At 36.8% G+C, this 19,189-nt stretch overlaps 1 protein-coding gene across 2 annotated transcripts; it reads left to right on the top strand.

Moving 5' to 3' along the window:
• The first annotated feature begins 375 nt into the window (after nucleotides 1-375).
• LOC145632298 (uncharacterized) lies at nucleotides 376-18,644 on the top strand. 2 transcript variants are annotated; one of them, XM_081684637.1, is made up of 2 exons: nucleotides 376-1,079; nucleotides 10,410-10,922. In XM_081684637.1, the coding sequence occupies exons 1-2, from the start codon at nucleotides 492-494 to the stop codon at nucleotides 10,905-10,907; spliced, it is 1,086 nt and encodes a 361-aa protein (XP_081540763.1). In that variant the 5' UTR covers nucleotides 376-491; the 3' UTR covers nucleotides 10,908-10,922. The 2 variants fall into 2 exon arrangements, with proteins under 2 accessions (XP_081540763.1, XP_081540762.1); XM_081684636.1 differs by lacking the exon at nucleotides 10,410-10,922 and adding an exon at nucleotides 17,869-18,644 and having other exon boundaries at nucleotides 377-1,079.
• The last annotated feature ends 545 nt before the right edge of the window (nucleotides 18,645-19,189 follow it).

Here is a 19,189-nt window from a genome sequence, read left to right as displayed (position 1 = left end):
CGCCTAAGAGACGTTATTTTGGTTGAATATACCGCCTAAAGGAAGTAATTAATTTTTTTTTTGTTACAAGATGTAATTATGCAAAAAGAAAAGGGCATTTTGGGAAAAGTCAAATTTATCAACCAAAATGGCCTTTCTCTTTATATAGTACTATAGATAGATTGAAATTTTGTTAGAAAAGTCTCCATATAAATTCTAACAACATATAACTTATCATTATCATCAATTCATGGTTAATTTTATGCATTGAAGATTGGTACAATTATTTAGTTATGGAAAACAAATCTGTGGCTTAGGAGCCCTGACGAGTGATCACTACTAGTCAAAGGGCACAAGCAAAACCATATATTATGATGTATTAAGATAAGAGAGTTCGTAGTTTCCAAAAAAAAAAAAAAAAAAAAAAAAAAAAAAAAAGAGTTCAAATGAAAAAAACCACAACTTACAAAACACAGTAAGTGCAAATAATAAAGTAATTAAGATCACAAAGTATGGAAGAAAAGGTACTGTTCAAGGCTGCGAGGGAGGGGAACATCTCCTGGTTGCAGTCATTGCTCGCAGAAAATCCGATGCTTCTCGAGAGGGTTATGCCTCTGTTCACTGAGACTCCGCTCCATGTTGCTGCCGCAGCTGGGAAAACAGAGTTTGTTAAGCACCTCTTGAGTTACGCACCTCAGTTGGCCAAACAGCCGAGTAGCCGCAATGGTCTCAACGCAATGCACATTGCCGTGGCGAATGGCCATGCCGATGTTGTGTCAGTGCTTCTAGATTTTGATCTTGAGCTATCCGTACTCGGTGATAGCGAAGGCTCAGTGTCCCTTCATTATGCTGCCTACCATGGAAGGGTTGATATTGCAAGATTGTTGGTGTCTCGAAAGCCGGCGACTATTGTACAGGTCAACAATAAGGGTGAAAATGCCCTCCATGTTGCTTTTAAAATGAAGCAGAACGAAGTGATGACAGTCCTAGGAGAAATGCTGCAAACTTTAGGGGTCGAGCTCACCAATCAAGTCATAACGCAGGCAAGAGATGAAAACGGGAAAACAGTTGAGCAATTGATTCGTGCTTCTCAATCACAGGTATATATGGACTGATAAAAGTACTATCTTCGTTAACTATTATTTGCAACAAAGGGGTATTATTTGTGAAATATAAAATATTCCTTTGTTGCAAATAATAGCTAACGGAGGTAGTATATTATATTAGTCATACAATACTACCTTCGTTCCTTAGTAATTATAATATTAGGTTTTTTTACGAAGTTTAGAAAATTTATAGTGTAGAGATTATAGGGTGAATTTTATAATATAAAGTATATTTAATGTGAATTTATTTCATTGTCAAAAGAAGGTAGAAATTATTTATTTTTTTATTTTTTAAATGTATAAGTGTGGTTACTGGTTAGTATGAGAAAAATAATAAAATTATATACAAGTGAGGTTAGTGGAACAGAGAAATAATAAAATAGTATATAGTCTTTACTAAATTGAAAAGTGTTACAATATTAAGATGTAATATAAAACGAAGGATTTGTTAGAAAATAACACCACAAATTTTTTAAAAAAAAATTGATTATAACACCACATCATTTCAAATTTTTATCATACATATCACCCCAAAAAACAAAAAAATTAAATTTCACAACCAACTAACGGATTTTTAGATGAAATTCATTAGCAGGACCCACCAATTACACGTGGCACTCATTGATTAGTTAAAAAAATAATAAAGAAATAGAAAACCTAAACCCTAACCCAACCAGCCCCACCACCGCACCACCTTACCGCCCGCAACCCAACTCCAGATGAAAACCACCACTGTCCCCACCTTGACCGCCGAAACCGAGCGACCAACACCCCTACACCGGCGGTTGTACTGTTAACCTCTTCCCCCTCCCCGAAAACAGCCCTTCATATCACGGCACAAAACCAACGAGAAAAAACCACCTCCTTTTGCCCCACCCTTGAAACGGCCAAATCAACCACCGAAATTTTCCATTCAGGGTTTCCATGGTCAAATCCGACCATTTTGAGGGTGAAAGGGTGAAGGAGAGGTCGTTTTTTGCCGGTTGGAATTCCGTCCGTTGGGGTTTAAACGCCGATTCTCGGTGGCTGGGGTGTTTTGAGGTTGGGTTAGGTGGGTTTCGGTGGATGGGGTGTTTCAAGGTCTGCTCCGGTGGGTTTTTCGGTGGCTGAGGGTGCCGACGGTGGGGATGTGATGGGGAGAGGGGTTGCCGGCGGTAGTCTCAATTCTTTTTTTTTTTAAACCAATAAATGAGTACCACGTGTACTTGGTGGGTCCCACTATTTTCTAAAAAATCCTAAAACGAATGTAAAAATAAAGTGTTGCAACTATTACGAAATTGAGGGAGTATTTTTTTTGTTGCTAGCTACTAGGGTTGTACTGAGTGCGGTTTAGACCGCACCAAACTGCAATTTTGCGATTTGCTGCAATTTGAAAATTGTGGTACGGTTTTATTAATGTACAAGGGTTTGGTGCGGTTTCTAAAAATATTTAGACTAAATCGCACCGCAAACCGTACTTTAATGTGGTTTACGTTTTTATACTATATTTTTGTTACAAAAGAACTAAAATATACTTCCTCCGCTTTCTTTTAGATGCAACACACACTTTTTCACGGTATTTAAGAAATGTGGGGTTCACATGATATAATACACTTTAAAATGGGATGAATGATTATTAGGAGTGTAATTTAGTGGGCCATGTGCTTTAAATAAGGGAAATAGTATAGTTTTTCCATAAAGTAACTTTCCTTTTATAGTGTGTTGCAAGTATTGTGACATTTCCTTTTTAGGGAAGTGTTGCAAGTAAAAGAAAACAGAGGAAGTATGAGCTAATCTTTGACTACTAGTTAATTAAAGGTTAAAAAAAAGAATTAAATATTTGAATTATAAATTAATAATTACAAAATAAAATAAAATTTTTGTTTTTAACAAGAAAAATAATAGTTTTTTAAAAATATGGTTATATCGCAAACCGCATTGGACCAAACTGTATTTTGCGGTGCGGTTTTTTTGAAAGTGCGGTTTGAAAAAATTACACCAAACCGCACCGCAAACACTCCTTCTAGCTACAAACTTCTAATTAACAATATAATCACGATTGATGGTATTAATTAAATAATGATACGGTTTCCTAAAAAAAAATGATATGGGGAACTTGTATACTTAGGCATAGCAATCTGGTCATTCGGGCCGGGTGCAGGTCGGGTCGACCATACAATCGAGTCAAGTCGAGTTTGGGAATGTGCAGGTCAATCGGGTAGGGCATTGGAACGATGCTTTGGGCTGAGCCCAATAAATATATTATTGTTATAGTTGTAATTTGTTTAAAAATAAATATCAAGTATAATTATTTTAGTGTTAATTTAATTTCACTGTTGTTATCATGCATCATTGTACAAATATTACTGTCATAATTTTATTATTCTTATTATAATCTATAACGCTCACTCTATTTTGCCAATTTAGACTTTTGACTAGATCAATAATATATTAATTATTAATAAGTATAAATTAAAACAATTAAATACTACATTTAGTTGTTTTTCTATTGTTAAATAAGAGTAGGGTTTTTCTATTGATAAAAGAAAAAAAAAAGTTTGGTTTTTCTAAGCTATGCCCTTGAGGTTGTTGAATCTCTAATAAGTAGAGTTGTTAAAAGCTGACTCAACTAAAAAATTTTACCCGAACTCGATCATGTTCTGACCTGTTTGAACCCGATAAATTAGTGGCACAAATTCGATATGACCCAACCTGAAACCAACACGAGCCTGAGTTAACCTTAGGATTCGTGATCCGAACATGACCATACCCGACCTGAGATGACCCGACCCGAACATAACCCGTCGATTATTGACCTGAACCGAACCTACCCGAACTCGTGATTAACCCTAATCCGTTTTGACCTGCTAAAACCCTAAATTCAACCCGACATGTTATTAATAGGGATGTTCAGATCCGGGTACCAGATCTTTGGGTAGTAAAAGAGTCGGCCCATGACCCGACCCGGTAAGGTCGGGCACCTAACAATCGGGTACCCGGCTTTACCGGGTCAGGTCGTAGAGTGCCCGGATTTTTTTTTCTTTATATATAATAATCAGAGATACTTCTTCCAAAAAATATAAAAAAAAAAAAAAAAAAAAAATCTGAAATACAAACACAATCTAAGCTCTCATAATAGAAATGTGTCAATTAAAAAAAAACAGAGGAAGTATATCATATCAAATATATCAAAATTAATGTGTATAATCAACACAAATAACCAACACAAGCTACCGTCTAAACAAAAGAAATACAAAGAAAATTAGACAAAAAAAAAATAAAAAAATAAATCTTTGAAAATGCAGCTGTATCCTTCGAGGACGAGGATCGAAGCGGTCTTCGTACAAGCTTTGTTCCATCAACCATTAGATTTGATGTTAAATCAAACAAATTATGATACAAAATCAAACCTTTTACCACAAAAAATTAGCCCAATATGTAACAGATTTGTGTCAAATTAGAGAGAATAGAGTTCTGTCTTTCGCATTAAGGTATGCACAAGTATATATACAACCGAACAAGATTAGGGCTCATAACTTCGACCCAAGTACTGTACACTAAATAGGCTTAACACCACCCCCCTCAAGTTGGAGCATGCAAATCACAAATGCCCAACTTGCCAAGTTATAAATTGGTTTTTGCATAAAGCTTTAGTGAATATATCAGCTAGTTGTTCGATAGTCTTCACATATGGCGAACTAATAGTACCATCCTGAATCGCATCCCGGACATAATGACAATCAACCTCAATATGCTTAGTACGCTCGTGGAACACCGGGTTCTGCGCAATGTATAACGCCGATTGACTATCACAAAACAAGCTCATCGCACGTGGATGCGAAACTCCCAAACTGAGAAGTAATGCCTTCAACCATTTTAACTCATTGGTGGCCTTAGACATCGAGCGGTATTCCGTCTCTGATGTAGACTTAGCAACAATATCCTGCTTCTTAGTCTTCCAAAAAATAGGAGAACCACCTAGAAATACCAACCAACCAGTCATGGAACGTCTCGTCAAAGGACAACTAGCCCAATCTGAATCACACCAACCTGTCAAATGTGAATCACAATCTAAGCTCAATAGTATCCCTTGACCCGGACAACCCTTCAAGTAGCAAACTGTACACAGAGCTGCATCCCAATGATCCTGACGAGGTCGTTGAATAAATTGTGACAGAATATGAACAGACAAATATATCAAACGACCCACAAGACGCCGATACATTTCGGGCTCTGCAAAATGAGGAGTCTCTGATTTTGCAAGAGTATGGTTTTGCTCAATTGGAGTACCTTCCGGACGTGCCCCTAGTAAACCAGACTCTGCAATAATATCAAGAGTATATTTCCGTTGACGCAAAAATATGCCCTCCGGACTACGTGCAACCTCAATACCAAGAAAGTACTCCAATACACTCAAATCTTTCATATGAAAACAATCACTCAAATATGATTTGAATTGTGAAATAGCAGAAGAATCATTACCAGAGATGGTTAAATCATCAACATACACCAGAACACTAAGTTGAATAGCACCAGTTTGCAGAGTGAATAGAGAGTAGTCGGAATATGATTGTATAAAACCGTACCTTTTAAGAGAGGTAGCCAACTTAGAAAACCAACAACAAGGTGCCTGCAAGAGACCATACAAAGACTTACAAAGACAACACACCAAACCTGGTTGAGTGTCATGAAAATCAGGCGGGGGTGTCATATAAACCTCCTCATCAAGGTCACCGTGAAGAAAAGCATTGTGAACATCCATTTGGTGCAATTCCCAATTTTTCGCAGCAGCAACAGCAAGAAATGCACGAACAGTGACCATTTTAGCAACAGAAGCAAATGTCTCGTTATAATCGATACCCTCAACCTGATGGTTACCAAAAATGACGAGACGAGCCTTCAACCTCTCAATAGTGCCATGAGAATTGAGCTTGACCTTATAAACCCATCTACAACCAAGAGCTTTCTTCCATGGAGGTAATCTTTCCATTACCTAGAGTTTTCAAAAGCAGACCCGACCCGAAATACCGACCCTAACCCGACCCTAACCTTAACCCGTCTGAACCCGAAAAAAATGGTGACCCGAACCCGACCTAACCCGACCTGAAACCAACCCTAGACCCGAGTTGACCCGAGTATTTGAGACCCGAACCCAACCATGACCCGACCTAGAGAGGACCCGATCCGGATGTGACCCGTAAATTATTGACCTGAACCGAACCCGACTCGGACCCGAAAATGACCCAAGCTGATTTAACCCGTCAAAACCCCAATTCAACCCGACCTGTTACTAACCCGACCCGAGTTCAACCCAATCCGTTCCTAACCCGACTCGAATTTAAACCCGACCTGTTACAAACCCAACCCGAAATCAACCCGACTTGTTATTAACCTGACCCAAATTCAACCCGACTTGTTATTGACCCGACCCGAATGTAAACTCGACCTATTACTAACCCCAATTTTAGGATTTAGGAGTTTTTAGGATAAAAAGAGTACTCTGTATTGACTATTTAGTTTCAGGCTTTTTTTCAATTTATTAACATGGATTCCAATTATAAAACAAAAGTGGCCTTTCTCGTCTTACTTGACTTATCTCTTACATAATCCTCGCCAAAGAAAAACTGAACTGGACAGCAGCCAAAACAACAACAACAACAACAAAAAAAAAAAAAAAAAAAAAAAGGGGACCCAAACAATAGCAGGTTTCAGCATTAAAAACTTTGGAGAAATATTAATTCAACAATTACAGTAGAACAAGAAGATGATTTCCCACCTATATAAGACTAAAATAAAACCATTGCTTCAAGAGAATGTTTAAAATAAAGTTTGAAAATAATATAAATTGGTCATACATTAAAAGGAATATTCACAATTCATAATGGCTTGAATAGGTTATTGTTACCAGAAAATGATTGAGACTTTGATTAAATCTTTGTATACAACCTCCTTGAAACAAAAGTATAACACTTCCAATAAAAACAAAGCCGTATAACTTGGCAATTACTTATAACTTATAGAAAATCCATGAAAGCATACAAATAGCAGTTAGAAGCAGGTCTAAATATGAGAGGACAATTTTCTCTCATAATCTTAAATACTACAAAAAACCTCATTACAGAGGAAAATTATGCAAAGCTCAGCTCCAATCTCCTTTTTACCAATTCTGTCAGCTGCCCAAACCAAACGTGCAGCAATGCTAACAGGCAGTAGCAACTTGGTAGCAGCAACTTCAGCGTGTTCAACAACTTATTTTCACACACGACCTGCTTCGCAACAGCCACCAGACCACCATTCTCATCACGCAAACACACTCAGTCCAATGACATTTCCAGCAGCCATGTGAGCATCTGTATTCACCTTAATGGTGTCTGCAGCAGGGGGGATCTAGCGATTTTGTATGCCAACAGGGATAGGAGTAGGTCCGAAAACTTGCACTTAAATTCACAGGCTCACAGCAAAATGAATAGAATATCCAAGTAGCATATTCAACATAGTCATACAACATCTTCGAGCAGCAAAGCTTGAGTTTGGTGCATCAACAACAATCCTATGTCATTAATTTGAGCCCAGATTGCAGCAGCTTCATGGCAGCTTGCACTGAAGTCAAACATATAAATATCCAACAATATACTACAGAAAAAAATTCAACCAAAATAGGTTATGATGTATTAGAAGAAGCACTTTATTATAGAAAGAGTGATAGCAATTACAATTATTTTAGACCACCAAATGATAGCAATACATCATCACCAAAACAAGATGGTTACAATTAAAGTAGAATATAAACTAAGTAAAGAGTTTAAACTAGCATGCTGAAATGATAGTAAGGCTCAGGCAGGCAGCAAGCAGCAGGGTTGAATTTATTTGAGGTTTTAAACCAGTGAGCCCATGAGGGTGAGTGACATCCACCTGCAAAAAATAAGCAAAGAAATATGTTATAAAGATTCAAAAACATTACATTCATTTTTAAAAAATCAAATACAACTTACAAATATGGCTATGCAGAAATATCATCCACGTCCTCATTCTCCACCTCAACCCCATCTTTCTCCAACTCAGCATAACCATACAGCCAATTTCGAGTTGTTATCAAAGCTTCGACATGTTTGTCTAAGAGCTGAGTAAACTCCTCCATCTGTTTAAAATTCTGCCACCCATGCTAAAAGAAGATTCAGAAGCAACCGTAGTAATAGAATAGCGAGAACATTTTTAGCTATATGAGCAAGACTTGGGAAAGTTGTTGATTGCTCCTTCCAATAACCCAAAATATCAAATTTTTCATCAGCATTACAAGGTTTTAAAGGCAATTCTAAGTATAATTCTAATTCAGATTTACCCATGTCACTACTAGCAACATCAGCAACGACATTCTGAAATCACAAAAAAAAAAAAAAAAAAAAAAAAAAAAAAAAAAAAAAAAAAAAATTAAGAACATAATAACCCAGAAAAGTGATTAACATATAGAATAATGATAAAATTTGTTGTTATCTTACCGCATAAACTCTACTAGTCTTGCGTGGACGATATGCATCTGAATTTGAACTATCTTGGGAAGAAAAAGTAGGAAGATAGAGGCTCCTTGTAATGGTTAAATAATTGAACAAATTCATAATACACCTCCTGAACTTTTGTTTCAACCATGTGAGCTTCATACAAATCCTTGAAAAGATGTCTCAAAAATGTCAACTTAAACCGAGGATCAAGAATTGCAGCAAAGATAATAGCACTGAGTAATCGAACCAATATTTATCAAACTTGGAACGCATAAGATCTGCCATTTCTTTGAGTTTTGGATCATCCCCTTTAGAAGCAGCCACTAATAGTGACTCAATTCTACAAATGTTGGCAATATAAAGATTGGAAGTGGGATATTCAGAGCCGAAAAACAAATTAGTAATGTCATAAAAGGGTTCAAGAAAATCACACATCACTACAAGAAATAGGTCATTTTGCGACGGAAACCTTGCAACGGACTACAATTCCGTCGCAAAAAGGGTTAATTTGCGAGGGAATAAATTCCGTCGCAACTTTGCGACGGAAACAAACTTTTGCGACGGAAATTCCGTCGCAAAGTTTGCGACGGAATTTATTCCCTCGCAAAAGTTTGTTTGCGACGGAAATAATCGTCGCAAAACAATATTAAAAAAAAATAAAAAAAACATTTTGCGACGGATTCTGCGACGGAAATTCCGTCGCAAAAAGTTTTTAAATTTTTTTAAAAAAAACTGAAGTTTCGCTGAAGGAGAGAGAAAAAGAAAACGAAGAACAGAAAGAGGAAAGCGTAGAGAGAGATAGAGGAAAGCGTAGAGAGAGAAAGAAAATCCGGCCACTTCACCGCCGCTGTCGCCACCGGAACGACCGGAATCCGGCCACTCACACCTACTAACGCCCACCCCCTCCGTTCACTCCCACTCACGCGCACTCACGCCCACCCACGCCACCCCCTCCGTTCAAGCCCACTCACGCCCCTCCGTTCGCCGGCGGTGTGCAGCCACCACACCACCCTCCTTCGGCAGCCGGATTTCCGCCACAACACCCTCAAATCCCGGTGAGTATTCCACTATCCCCCTTTGTTTTTGTTTTCAATTTAATTTTAATGTAAACCCTAACTTTTTCTAATTATGTTTTTTAATTTAATTTGTAACTAAATTTTATTATTTAATTACTTGTGTTTAGTGTAGTGTAGTTTAATTTATATTGCAATGTTAGAATTAGTTTAATTTTTAAGATATATTGCAATGTTAGAATTAGTTTAATGTATGTTAGTTTAGTTTAAAATATATGTTAGATTAGTTTATAATGTATGTTATTTTAGTTTAAAATATATGTTAGTTAGTTTATAATGTATGTTAGTTTAGTTTAAAATATATGTTAGATTAGTTTAAAATATATGTTAGATTAGTTTAAAATATATGTTAATTTAAAGATCCACGCATGTCCAAAAGGCTGTATGTTGTTCTGGAAGGAAGATTATGGTCAAAATAAGCTCATTTGATAACAAATGTGAGAAATAGGCAAGTTAGAACCAAAAACGCCCCATTTTCGCCCATTTTTTCTAGTTTTAGGACCTAGTGAACCTATATTGCCACTTATAAACAATTTCAAGCCTCAAACTCAAGTAACTATGTTAGTTAGGTGTATTAAGGTCAAAAATAGGTTCATTAGATAACAAATGTGAGAAATAGACAAGTTAGAACCAAAAACGCCCCATTTTCACCCAATTTTCCTAGTTTTAGGACCTAGTGAACCTATATTGCCACTTATGAACTATATCAAGCCTCAAACTATTGGTTCTCATTCTTTATTTTTATTTCTGCATTGTATATCCTTTGTTTGTTACAGGAGGCGTACCAACACAGACAGGAGGAATCAAGAACCCAGGGTTCCCAACTGTCTGAAAATGAAATTTTCTTTGAGGCGGCTGGTGGTCGTAATAAGAAGGGTCGTGTTAGAGGTCTTGGTGTTGGTGCTGACTTGTACTACGGCACATCTAGGGGACGAGGATCGGGTTCTTCCAGCCAATACGTACCGTCGGTCATAACTCAAATGCAGGAAAACTTCCACAAGGAGTTGAATGAGAGGGTGGAAGCAATTGAGAGCCAGATCGATAGCCGTGTGGCGGAACAGCTCGATGCTCGAGTGGAGGCTCGAGTGGCAGAACGGATGGCTGAAATCGAGAGGAAGAACAAGGAGTTCTTAGAGGAGTTAGCCAGTAGATTTACAGGATTGACCACTCCTTTCACTTGTTCTACGATTCAGCCTCAGATTCGAGACCCCAGGAACGACCCGGGTGGTGGTGGTGGTGGTGGTGCAGGCCAAGGACAGCCAGCTTGTGTTTAGTTAGGTGTCATTTTTCGATTTTTGTATATGGATGACATTGTAGTTTAAAAAATTATATCATGTACCGTACTTGGTAGTTACGGCTACGTGTTGTATATATTTGAATTATGTTAGGGCGTGGACTTTTTGACTGAAATTATTTTAAATGCACGTATTTTATTAAACAGGATTGCATGAATACAGGTTCCAGGAAAACAAAACAAAATACAAAAAAATTAAACAGGATTGCAGGAATACAGGTTCCAGGAAAAAAAAACAAAATACAAAAAAAAAAAAATTAAAATTACAATAACTTTGCGACGGAATTACATTCCGTCGCAAAATTTGTGACGGACTATTCCGTCGCAAAAGAATCCATTTTGCGACGGAAATACATTCCGTCGCAAAATTTGTGACGGAATATTCCGTCGCAAAATGATTCCTCTTGCTACGGAATTTTCGTCGCAAATGTTGTTTTCAGCTACAACTACCTTTCCGTCGCAAAATCCGTCGCAATTCGTTTTGCGACGGATATTCCGTCACAAAAGGACTGTTTGCTACGAAAGTTCGAGCGACGCCATGCCTGTGACGGAAATCCGTCGCAAAGTCACTTTGCGACGGAATTTTGCCAGTTTGCGACGAATTATTTCCGTCGCAAAACGGCCCTTTTCTTGTTGTGCATTTTCTCTACTACTTCCCATTCATGAGGAGTAAGCGCCAAGTGGCTCTCTATCCTATTGAACATTTTCAGTGCCGGTGAAAGATCAAGAGCTCGACGAAGCATTAAGAAAGTAGAATTCCATCTAGTAGGAACATCCATCCATAGCTTTACACCTGTAGCTAACTTACAACTAGTAACACACCGCTCAAACTTATTAAGTCTAGTTTCAGAAGAATCAATATACTTCACATTCTCCCGAACTTTCGCAACAGATTCATCAATGACTTTCAAACCTTCTTTGACAATTAAGTTTAAGATATGGGCAGAGCATCTAACATGAAAATATTTGCCATCAACAGGTAATTTAGCCATTGCATCCAATTCAATTTGGAGTTTCCCAACCATAGAATCCATATTACTTGCATTGTCAATAGTCATACTACAAACATTTCTTTCAATACCCCAATCTTTGATCAAACTAAAAACCAGATTATAAATATCATAACCAGTATGGGGAGGTGGAAAATGCCTAAAGTTCAGTACCTTAGACTGTAATTTCCAGTCATTATCCACAAAATGGGCCGTAAGAGACAAATAACCACGAGTAGTACAAGATGTCCATACATCACAAGTCAAGGAAACTTTGCTTGATAAGGCCTTAATCGTATTACGAACATATTGCTTTAACACATCATGCTCTTTCATGCACCATTTCAATATTTTGTTTCTAGAAATAGTTCTAACCTTGGGATTCAAATATGTATGCAATTACCTAAACCCCTCATGTTCAACAATACTTAAAGAATAACCATGCTTCAATATAGCTCTAGCAAATAACTTACAGTATTTTTTTGGTCAAATGGAGATGCAGGAGACTCATTAGACTTATCTGACTCAATATATTCTTGGCACTTTTCAAGGTGTCTCTTTAGATTAGACGTACCATTCGTACCAGAAAGTTTCTGGATTAATCTTTTGCAAAACTTGCATGCAGCATGTTCACCATTAACCTCAAAATTCTGCCAAATAGGAGATCATTTTCCTTGAATTGGAGATATTGATTGATGGGGTTCAGGTGTAAGTGTAGCATTTCCAACACTCATACATGTAATTGATGCTTGCTCAAGCTCAAAGTCCCCTGCTACACCAAACAATTAGGCAAAGATTAGGAGTAAGATCAATAAAAAAATGCGTCATTTATAATTAATTAGAATGAACTATACCTCTTTCAGCTGCGTAGTCTAATTCAAACATTTCTCCAGTCATGATTTTTTTATTCTTTTAACAGAAAAAAAAAAGAAAAAAGAAAGAAAAAGAAAAGGCATATTAATATGATTTACATCAAAGGGTAATATATTATCATTTGCGAGAAACAACCACAAGCAACCAAATTGTAAAAATCAACTTCAAATTGTATCTAAAAATTGTATACAGACAACCCAATTAAATATCTAAAAATTATTCAACATTAATATATGAAGATTAAATTTAAAATGTTAAAATTAACTTCAATTTATAAACATGTTTTCCCCCATGAAATCTCTATTGTGATTGATTTTATTTTTCCTAATTATCTTCAACTTCCTATATGAGTAATGAGCTATATGAGGACATGAGGTGATAGAGTATTAGAGTAGAGCTGTGACTCTGTGAGCTGTCAATGTTTTTTAAACGTATTTGAGGTTATATAAGGTGAGAGAGGTGAATTGGTGATACTGATTATGTCTAATTAAATCAGCCAAATGTATTTTTTTTTGTTTTTTTTCTAAATTTATCTTCAAAATAAACTTCCATATAACTACTTATAATCCTTTTATTGATCCTTTTTTTCAAATTTTAGTATTCACTTGTTTATTTTAATATTTTAAAAATGTTTTAAATTATGCAATTTGATTTGGAGCTTTAAAAAAAAATTTAAAATTTATTGACTTGAACCGAACCCGCCTCGAACCCGAGAATGACCCGACTTGAATATAACCCGCAAATTATTAACTTGAACCGAACCCGACTCGAACCCGATAATGACCCGACCTGATTATAACCCGTAAATAATTGACTTGAACCGAACCCGACTCGAACCCGAACAGGACCCTAACTCGTTTAAACCCGTAAAAACCCGAATGTAACCTGACCTGTTTTTCACCCGACCCGAATGTAACCCGACCTTTTATTGACCCGACCTAAACCCGACCCAAACCCGATAAGATGCATGACCCGACGTGACCCGACTCAAGCATGACCCAACCCGAACCCGACCCGCATAGGTCCCGACATTAACCCGTACTGACCCGACCCGACATGACCCGACCCACACTAACTCAACTCAAACCCGACCCATTTACCCGAATTAACAACTCTACCATTACCCATGTTTGATTATTTTCTAATGCAGAAATTTCTTTTTGCATTGCCTCTCTCCACCCCACATTTTTCATGGCCTCCTTGAACTTACGTGGCTCTACCACCGTATCCACAGCTGCAACAAAGACACGATGTTGCAAAGAAAATTTATCACAATTCACAAAATGTGCTAAAGGATAGGGAGTACCTGAGGAGCATGGAATAGGCAATTAACATGAGGAGATGGACTAGTAATAGCATGAGCGAATTTGAGCGACGTAATCTTTGTGCCAATTCGGAGGGTGTCGAAGACGTTGTCCGTGTCCTAAATCATGAGAGGGAGAGTCCGTAGTAGCAGCGGCAGCAGAGTCCGCATGAGAGTTGCGGTTAGCCGGGCAGCGGCGGGTGGGCTGCGGAGTAATCTGCTCCCAGCAATCCCCGAGGCAGCAGCTTCCCCCGAGGTGGCAACAGACCCCAAGTTGCTGCCAGCATCCATGTCTGAGGCAGCAGACCCCATGGTAGCAAACTCGGGGCTGCTTGTATGTGAGTCATGCCCAATGGAGGCTTCACCAATTTCGAGGACATGCTCGAGATCATCCAAAAAATCAACATCGATCCCATTTTCTACCCTTTCGGTTTTAATAGTAGAGGAGTCATTTGGTTGGTCACCAAGCATAAAAGGGAATTCATTTTCATAAAACTTAACATCACGTAAGACAAAAATATCACCCGTCTCTAAGTCATACACTTTCCAACCTTTCTTTCCATGAGGATATCCCACGAAAACACATTTTCTACTCCTAGGAACGAATTTGTCACTTTTGGCCTTTTGATTGTGAACAAAACAAAGACACCCAAACACCCTTAATACATCAAAATTAGGTGGTTTGCCAAAAAGAAGTTTATATGGAGTTTTATTGGCTAATAAACGGGATAGAGTGCAGTTAATCAAATAAACCGCCCCAACAACACACTCTCCCAAAAAGTAATTGGCAAATTTCCTTGAAACATCAAAGCTTGACTCACATTTAGGATATGTTGGTGTTTTCGCTCTACCCTCCTATTTTGTTGTGGTGTGCCAACACAAGAGGTTTGAAAAAGAATATCATTTTCATCAAAATAAGGAAGCATGTTTTGAATTATGTACCATTATCACTCCGTACACAATTCACAGAGACATCAAATTGGCATTTTATCATAGCAAAGAAAGAGAAAAAAGAAGAATAAACTTCAGTTTATTTGTCATTCAATAAATAAACCCAAACACCTCTCGAATAATCATCTACATTAATAAAAAAAATAGTGTGCACCACAAGTAGATTTCAAGGATAGAGTCATGGCCCTCGACCACGCAAGGTAGTTTTCGCCCTTCAAGACCACATGTGTGATCAAATTACCGGGCTAATCTCCGGCACTAAGATAGAAAGGTGAAGAAGGATCAAGTTTCGTTTCGTCTTCCATTGATGATTGATCGGTAGAGTAATAGAAATTAGCGTAGAGTAGTGACTAGAGTAGTAGTGATTAGAGAAAAAAAATTTAGGGTTTAGAGTATAGAGGCTCCGATACCATGTCAAATTAGAGAGAATAGAGTGAATAGACTTCTGTCTTTAGTATTAGGGTACGCACAAGTATATCTACAACCTAACACGATTAGAGCTCATAACTTCAACCCAAGTACTGTACACTAAATAGGCTTAACAATTTGATTTTCATGGGGGAAAAATGGTGAAAAGTGGATGGGTGGGTGAATGAGAAGATTGATGTAGCCATGATTAGATTTTGATGAGGAAAAAAAAGGGTAAAGAGAGACAGAGGAGAATAGGTGATAGAAGAATAGAGAGAGAAAGCCCATTTTGAAAACCATAACCCTAAGGCTTGTTTGGCTTTTTTTTAGTTTTCAATTTTTTTTTTTTTAAAAAAAAGGAAATAAGAAAAAGGTGTTTCCACTTTTCTGTTGTCAGTTTTCAAAATTATCAGGATCGGAGTTTAATAAATTTGATTATTTTTTTATTCATTATATGACATATATCATATGATTTTAAAAAACAAAACACAGAAAACCACAGTGATGCCAAACGAACCCCTATTTTTTTGTTTCTAGCCGCCACCCAATTCCTCCAAACTGTAGTATTAGGTTTTTTTATTAATAAAAAAAATCTTAATAAGTATTTGGGTACCCGAGTTAGCAATAGTCTGACCCATGACCCGGTTCGTGAAGAGGTTGTTTTAACAGGCCGGGTACCCGACCCGGAAAAATGCAAAAAATACTCTAATAAGTCGGGTATCTTGCGGGTCAACGGGTCGGGTTTTTTTACACCCCTAGTTACTAACCCGACTCGAATTCAGCCCGTACTATTGTTAACCCGACCCAAACCTTATGTAACTTGAACTGAATAGTAATCCAATTAGCTCAAATTGACCTGAACCGAGCTAATAACTCGACCCAAACACTCAAATTATCGAATCTACCTTTACAAATTAACCCAAACACTCAAATTGTTTCTCTTACAGTAAATGAACAAATTAAATGTGAACGTCAATACATGATTTGTTAACAAACCAACCCGAAAAATGTACCCGAACCCAATATGACCCGACCTAAAATCAACTCGAGACCAATATTAACCCAATATTTGAGTCTCGAACATGACCCGACTTAAAAATGACCCGACCTTATTATAACTCACAAATTATTGACTTGAATCGAACCTGACTCGAATCCAAGAATGACCCTAACTCATCTTAACCTATTAAAATCTGAATTAAACCCGACCTATTATTCACCCGACCTAAATGTAACCCAACCTGTTATTGACCGGACCTAAACCCGACCCAAACCCGATAATAGGTATGACCCAACGTGATCCGTCTCAAGCATGACCCAACTCGAACCCGACCTGCGTACGTTACAACATTAACTTGAATTGAACCGACCCGAGTTAACCTGACTCTCACTAACCTGACCCATTTATCCGAATTGACAACTCTATATCTAAGGTGTGTCCATGTTTTTTCAAAGTTACAAGCTATACCCTCCAACTTAAGGTGTTTAATCAATCATACCCTCTGTCATTAACTCAATGCATGTTAATAATTGTAAAAAAAAAAAAAAAAGGAAGTAATTAGAAGCGGATGAGAAAATAGAAGAATTACACCGAGAGCTTGAGCATATTAATGGTTGCTTTTATACTAAAGAAGAAAAAGTAGATGAGAAAATGTGAAAAAAAAAAATGGTTAATGTTAATTCAAATTTTAACCCAATTTTAGTGCGAATTTCCTCTCCAAAGTAGAATAATAGCAGTTAATACAAGTATGAACGTTAGGCCAACACTAGAGGGCACGGCTGAATAAACACCTTGAGTTGAAAGGTACATCTTGTGAATTTTGAAAAAGTATGGAAACACCTTAGAAACTTGACAACCACATGGGCTTAGCTTAGAAAACCTATTAAAGTAACATATACCTTTACAAATTTTATCACCTAATTACATCAAAACTAGATGAAGCCCGTGCGATGTACAATTTGTTAGTATTTTTTTAAAAAAATATATATATATTCATATTTATGTGATTAAAATTGTTATTATATTAGTTTTAAAATATTAGATTAAATTCATAATCTCAAAAGATAATATATTGTATTTAATTAATTAAACTTTAAAATCTTATTCGCCAATTTTGCTTACGTAACATTTGAATTATTTAATTGTGAAAGATATTAAATCTTACATGGCGCGCTAAGAAAATTAAATTCTATGTAGCTCTCTAAAAACTCGAGGAACCCTTTAAATATATATATTACATTTTATAGGCTTATTTAAAGTCACCTTCAAGAAAATCAAAAGTTACCACAATATGACACTGTTTGATACACATTATTCTTATGGCCTGGTAAATCATGTGTACACAAAAGTTTTTCTTCAATATGATTTTTGTTGGCCTCCTTAGATGATGTATACTCCAATACAAACTAATGTCCAGGTACGTGGAGTCGTATTTGAAACGTATACTCAAAACACGAGCCAAAGTGATGATGTAGTAGCCCGTTCCGATGAAGTACCAGCATATGAAAGGGAAGCCATGATAGTGACCGGGGTACTTATAGCAACATTGACTTTCCAAGCACTGATGAGTCCTCCACAATCTTTGTTAAAGGATGGCATTGCTTATGAGAATTCAAGAACGTGGACTATAATCTTCCTGGCTTTCAACTCTGTAGCGTTTTTTGCCAGTTGCTTCTCCATCAATTGCTTTATATTCGGTGATATGACCAAGATCACTTACTGGGTCGGGGTTTCTCTTGGTTATACTGAATTTAGTTACATTATTGTTCTGATCTCTATGACGGAGAAAAAATATGTTTTTCGTAAGGTTATCGGATGGTCAATTGTGTTGGTATTACCCTGGCTGATAATTTACCTGTATTTCCACTCTCCCACAGCAAGAAAATTTCTGAAATTTCTGAATAAAATTAAAAGTTTTGTAAAATCATAAGGGGATTCAGATCAGAGCACCAAATTGCATCACCAAACCGGAAAACACCAGCTCAAAGGACTACTTCAAGCTGTAATATTAGATTTATAAATTCAAAGTATTTGTGTGACTTCTTTAATTTAGCTACAATTATCATTTCTTTGCGGTTTTAAGATAATTATGTATCATCAAGTTTCCTCTGTAATATGATACGAAAGAACCTCTATAATGTCCTAAACTTTTTATGATTTTAATTAAATTTGGTCTCTCTCTAAAATATACTATTGGAATATTGTTGATATATGTATTTTAAGAGATATGATAATAATCCAAAGAAGAAAACAAAAGAGATATATGATAATAATCCAAAGAGAAATATGTTATAGATTGTGATATGTTTTAGGGAATATTATGGCTTACCCCATGTAACACAAGTACTATGAATATTGTATGTGGCCAATTATTATGAATGAAGAAATACAGAGAGAATTATTGGAGAAATTCTCCGCCTCAACTAATGATAGTCTTCAATTAATATAGTGAGGGCGAAGTCGTACTTTCTCTTTCACAGTTTTTTTTTTTTTTAAAAAAAAAAAGTGAAGTGGTCACTTGAAGTCACGAGGTCTGTTTATTTTGAAAGTTAAAACTTTTTGGGTTTTTCTAAGCTATACCCCTGAGGTATTCGAGTTTCTTAGGTGTACCCATGCTTTTTCAAGTTTCTAAGTTGTGCCCTTCAACTCCTTATCAATACTAAAATGTACCCTTATTAGTTGTTTAAAAGTTATTTGAGAGTGTAATTCGTGGCTTCAATTTTCATTATTAGGGTTGC

Source organism: Chenopodium album, chromosome 5 (assembly GCF_948465745.1).
Source record: "Chenopodium album chromosome 5, dcCheAlbu1.1, whole genome shotgun sequence".
Taxonomy (NCBI): domain Eukaryota; kingdom Viridiplantae; phylum Streptophyta; class Magnoliopsida; order Caryophyllales; family Amaranthaceae; genus Chenopodium; species Chenopodium album.
This window is presented reverse-complemented; position numbering and strand designations above follow the sequence as displayed.

What these genes read in the sequence shown, in the direction of transcription:
- LOC145632298 (XM_081684636.1), top strand. Translation starts at nt 492, where the DNA reads ATGGAAGAAAAGGTACTGTTCAAGGCTGCGAGGGAGGGGAACATCTCC. An exon ending in TTCGTGCTTCTCAATCACAG is followed by an intron (nt 1,080 to 17,868) that starts GTATATATGGAC and finishes ACTAATGTCCAG; the next exon opens with GTACGTGGAGTCGTATTTGA.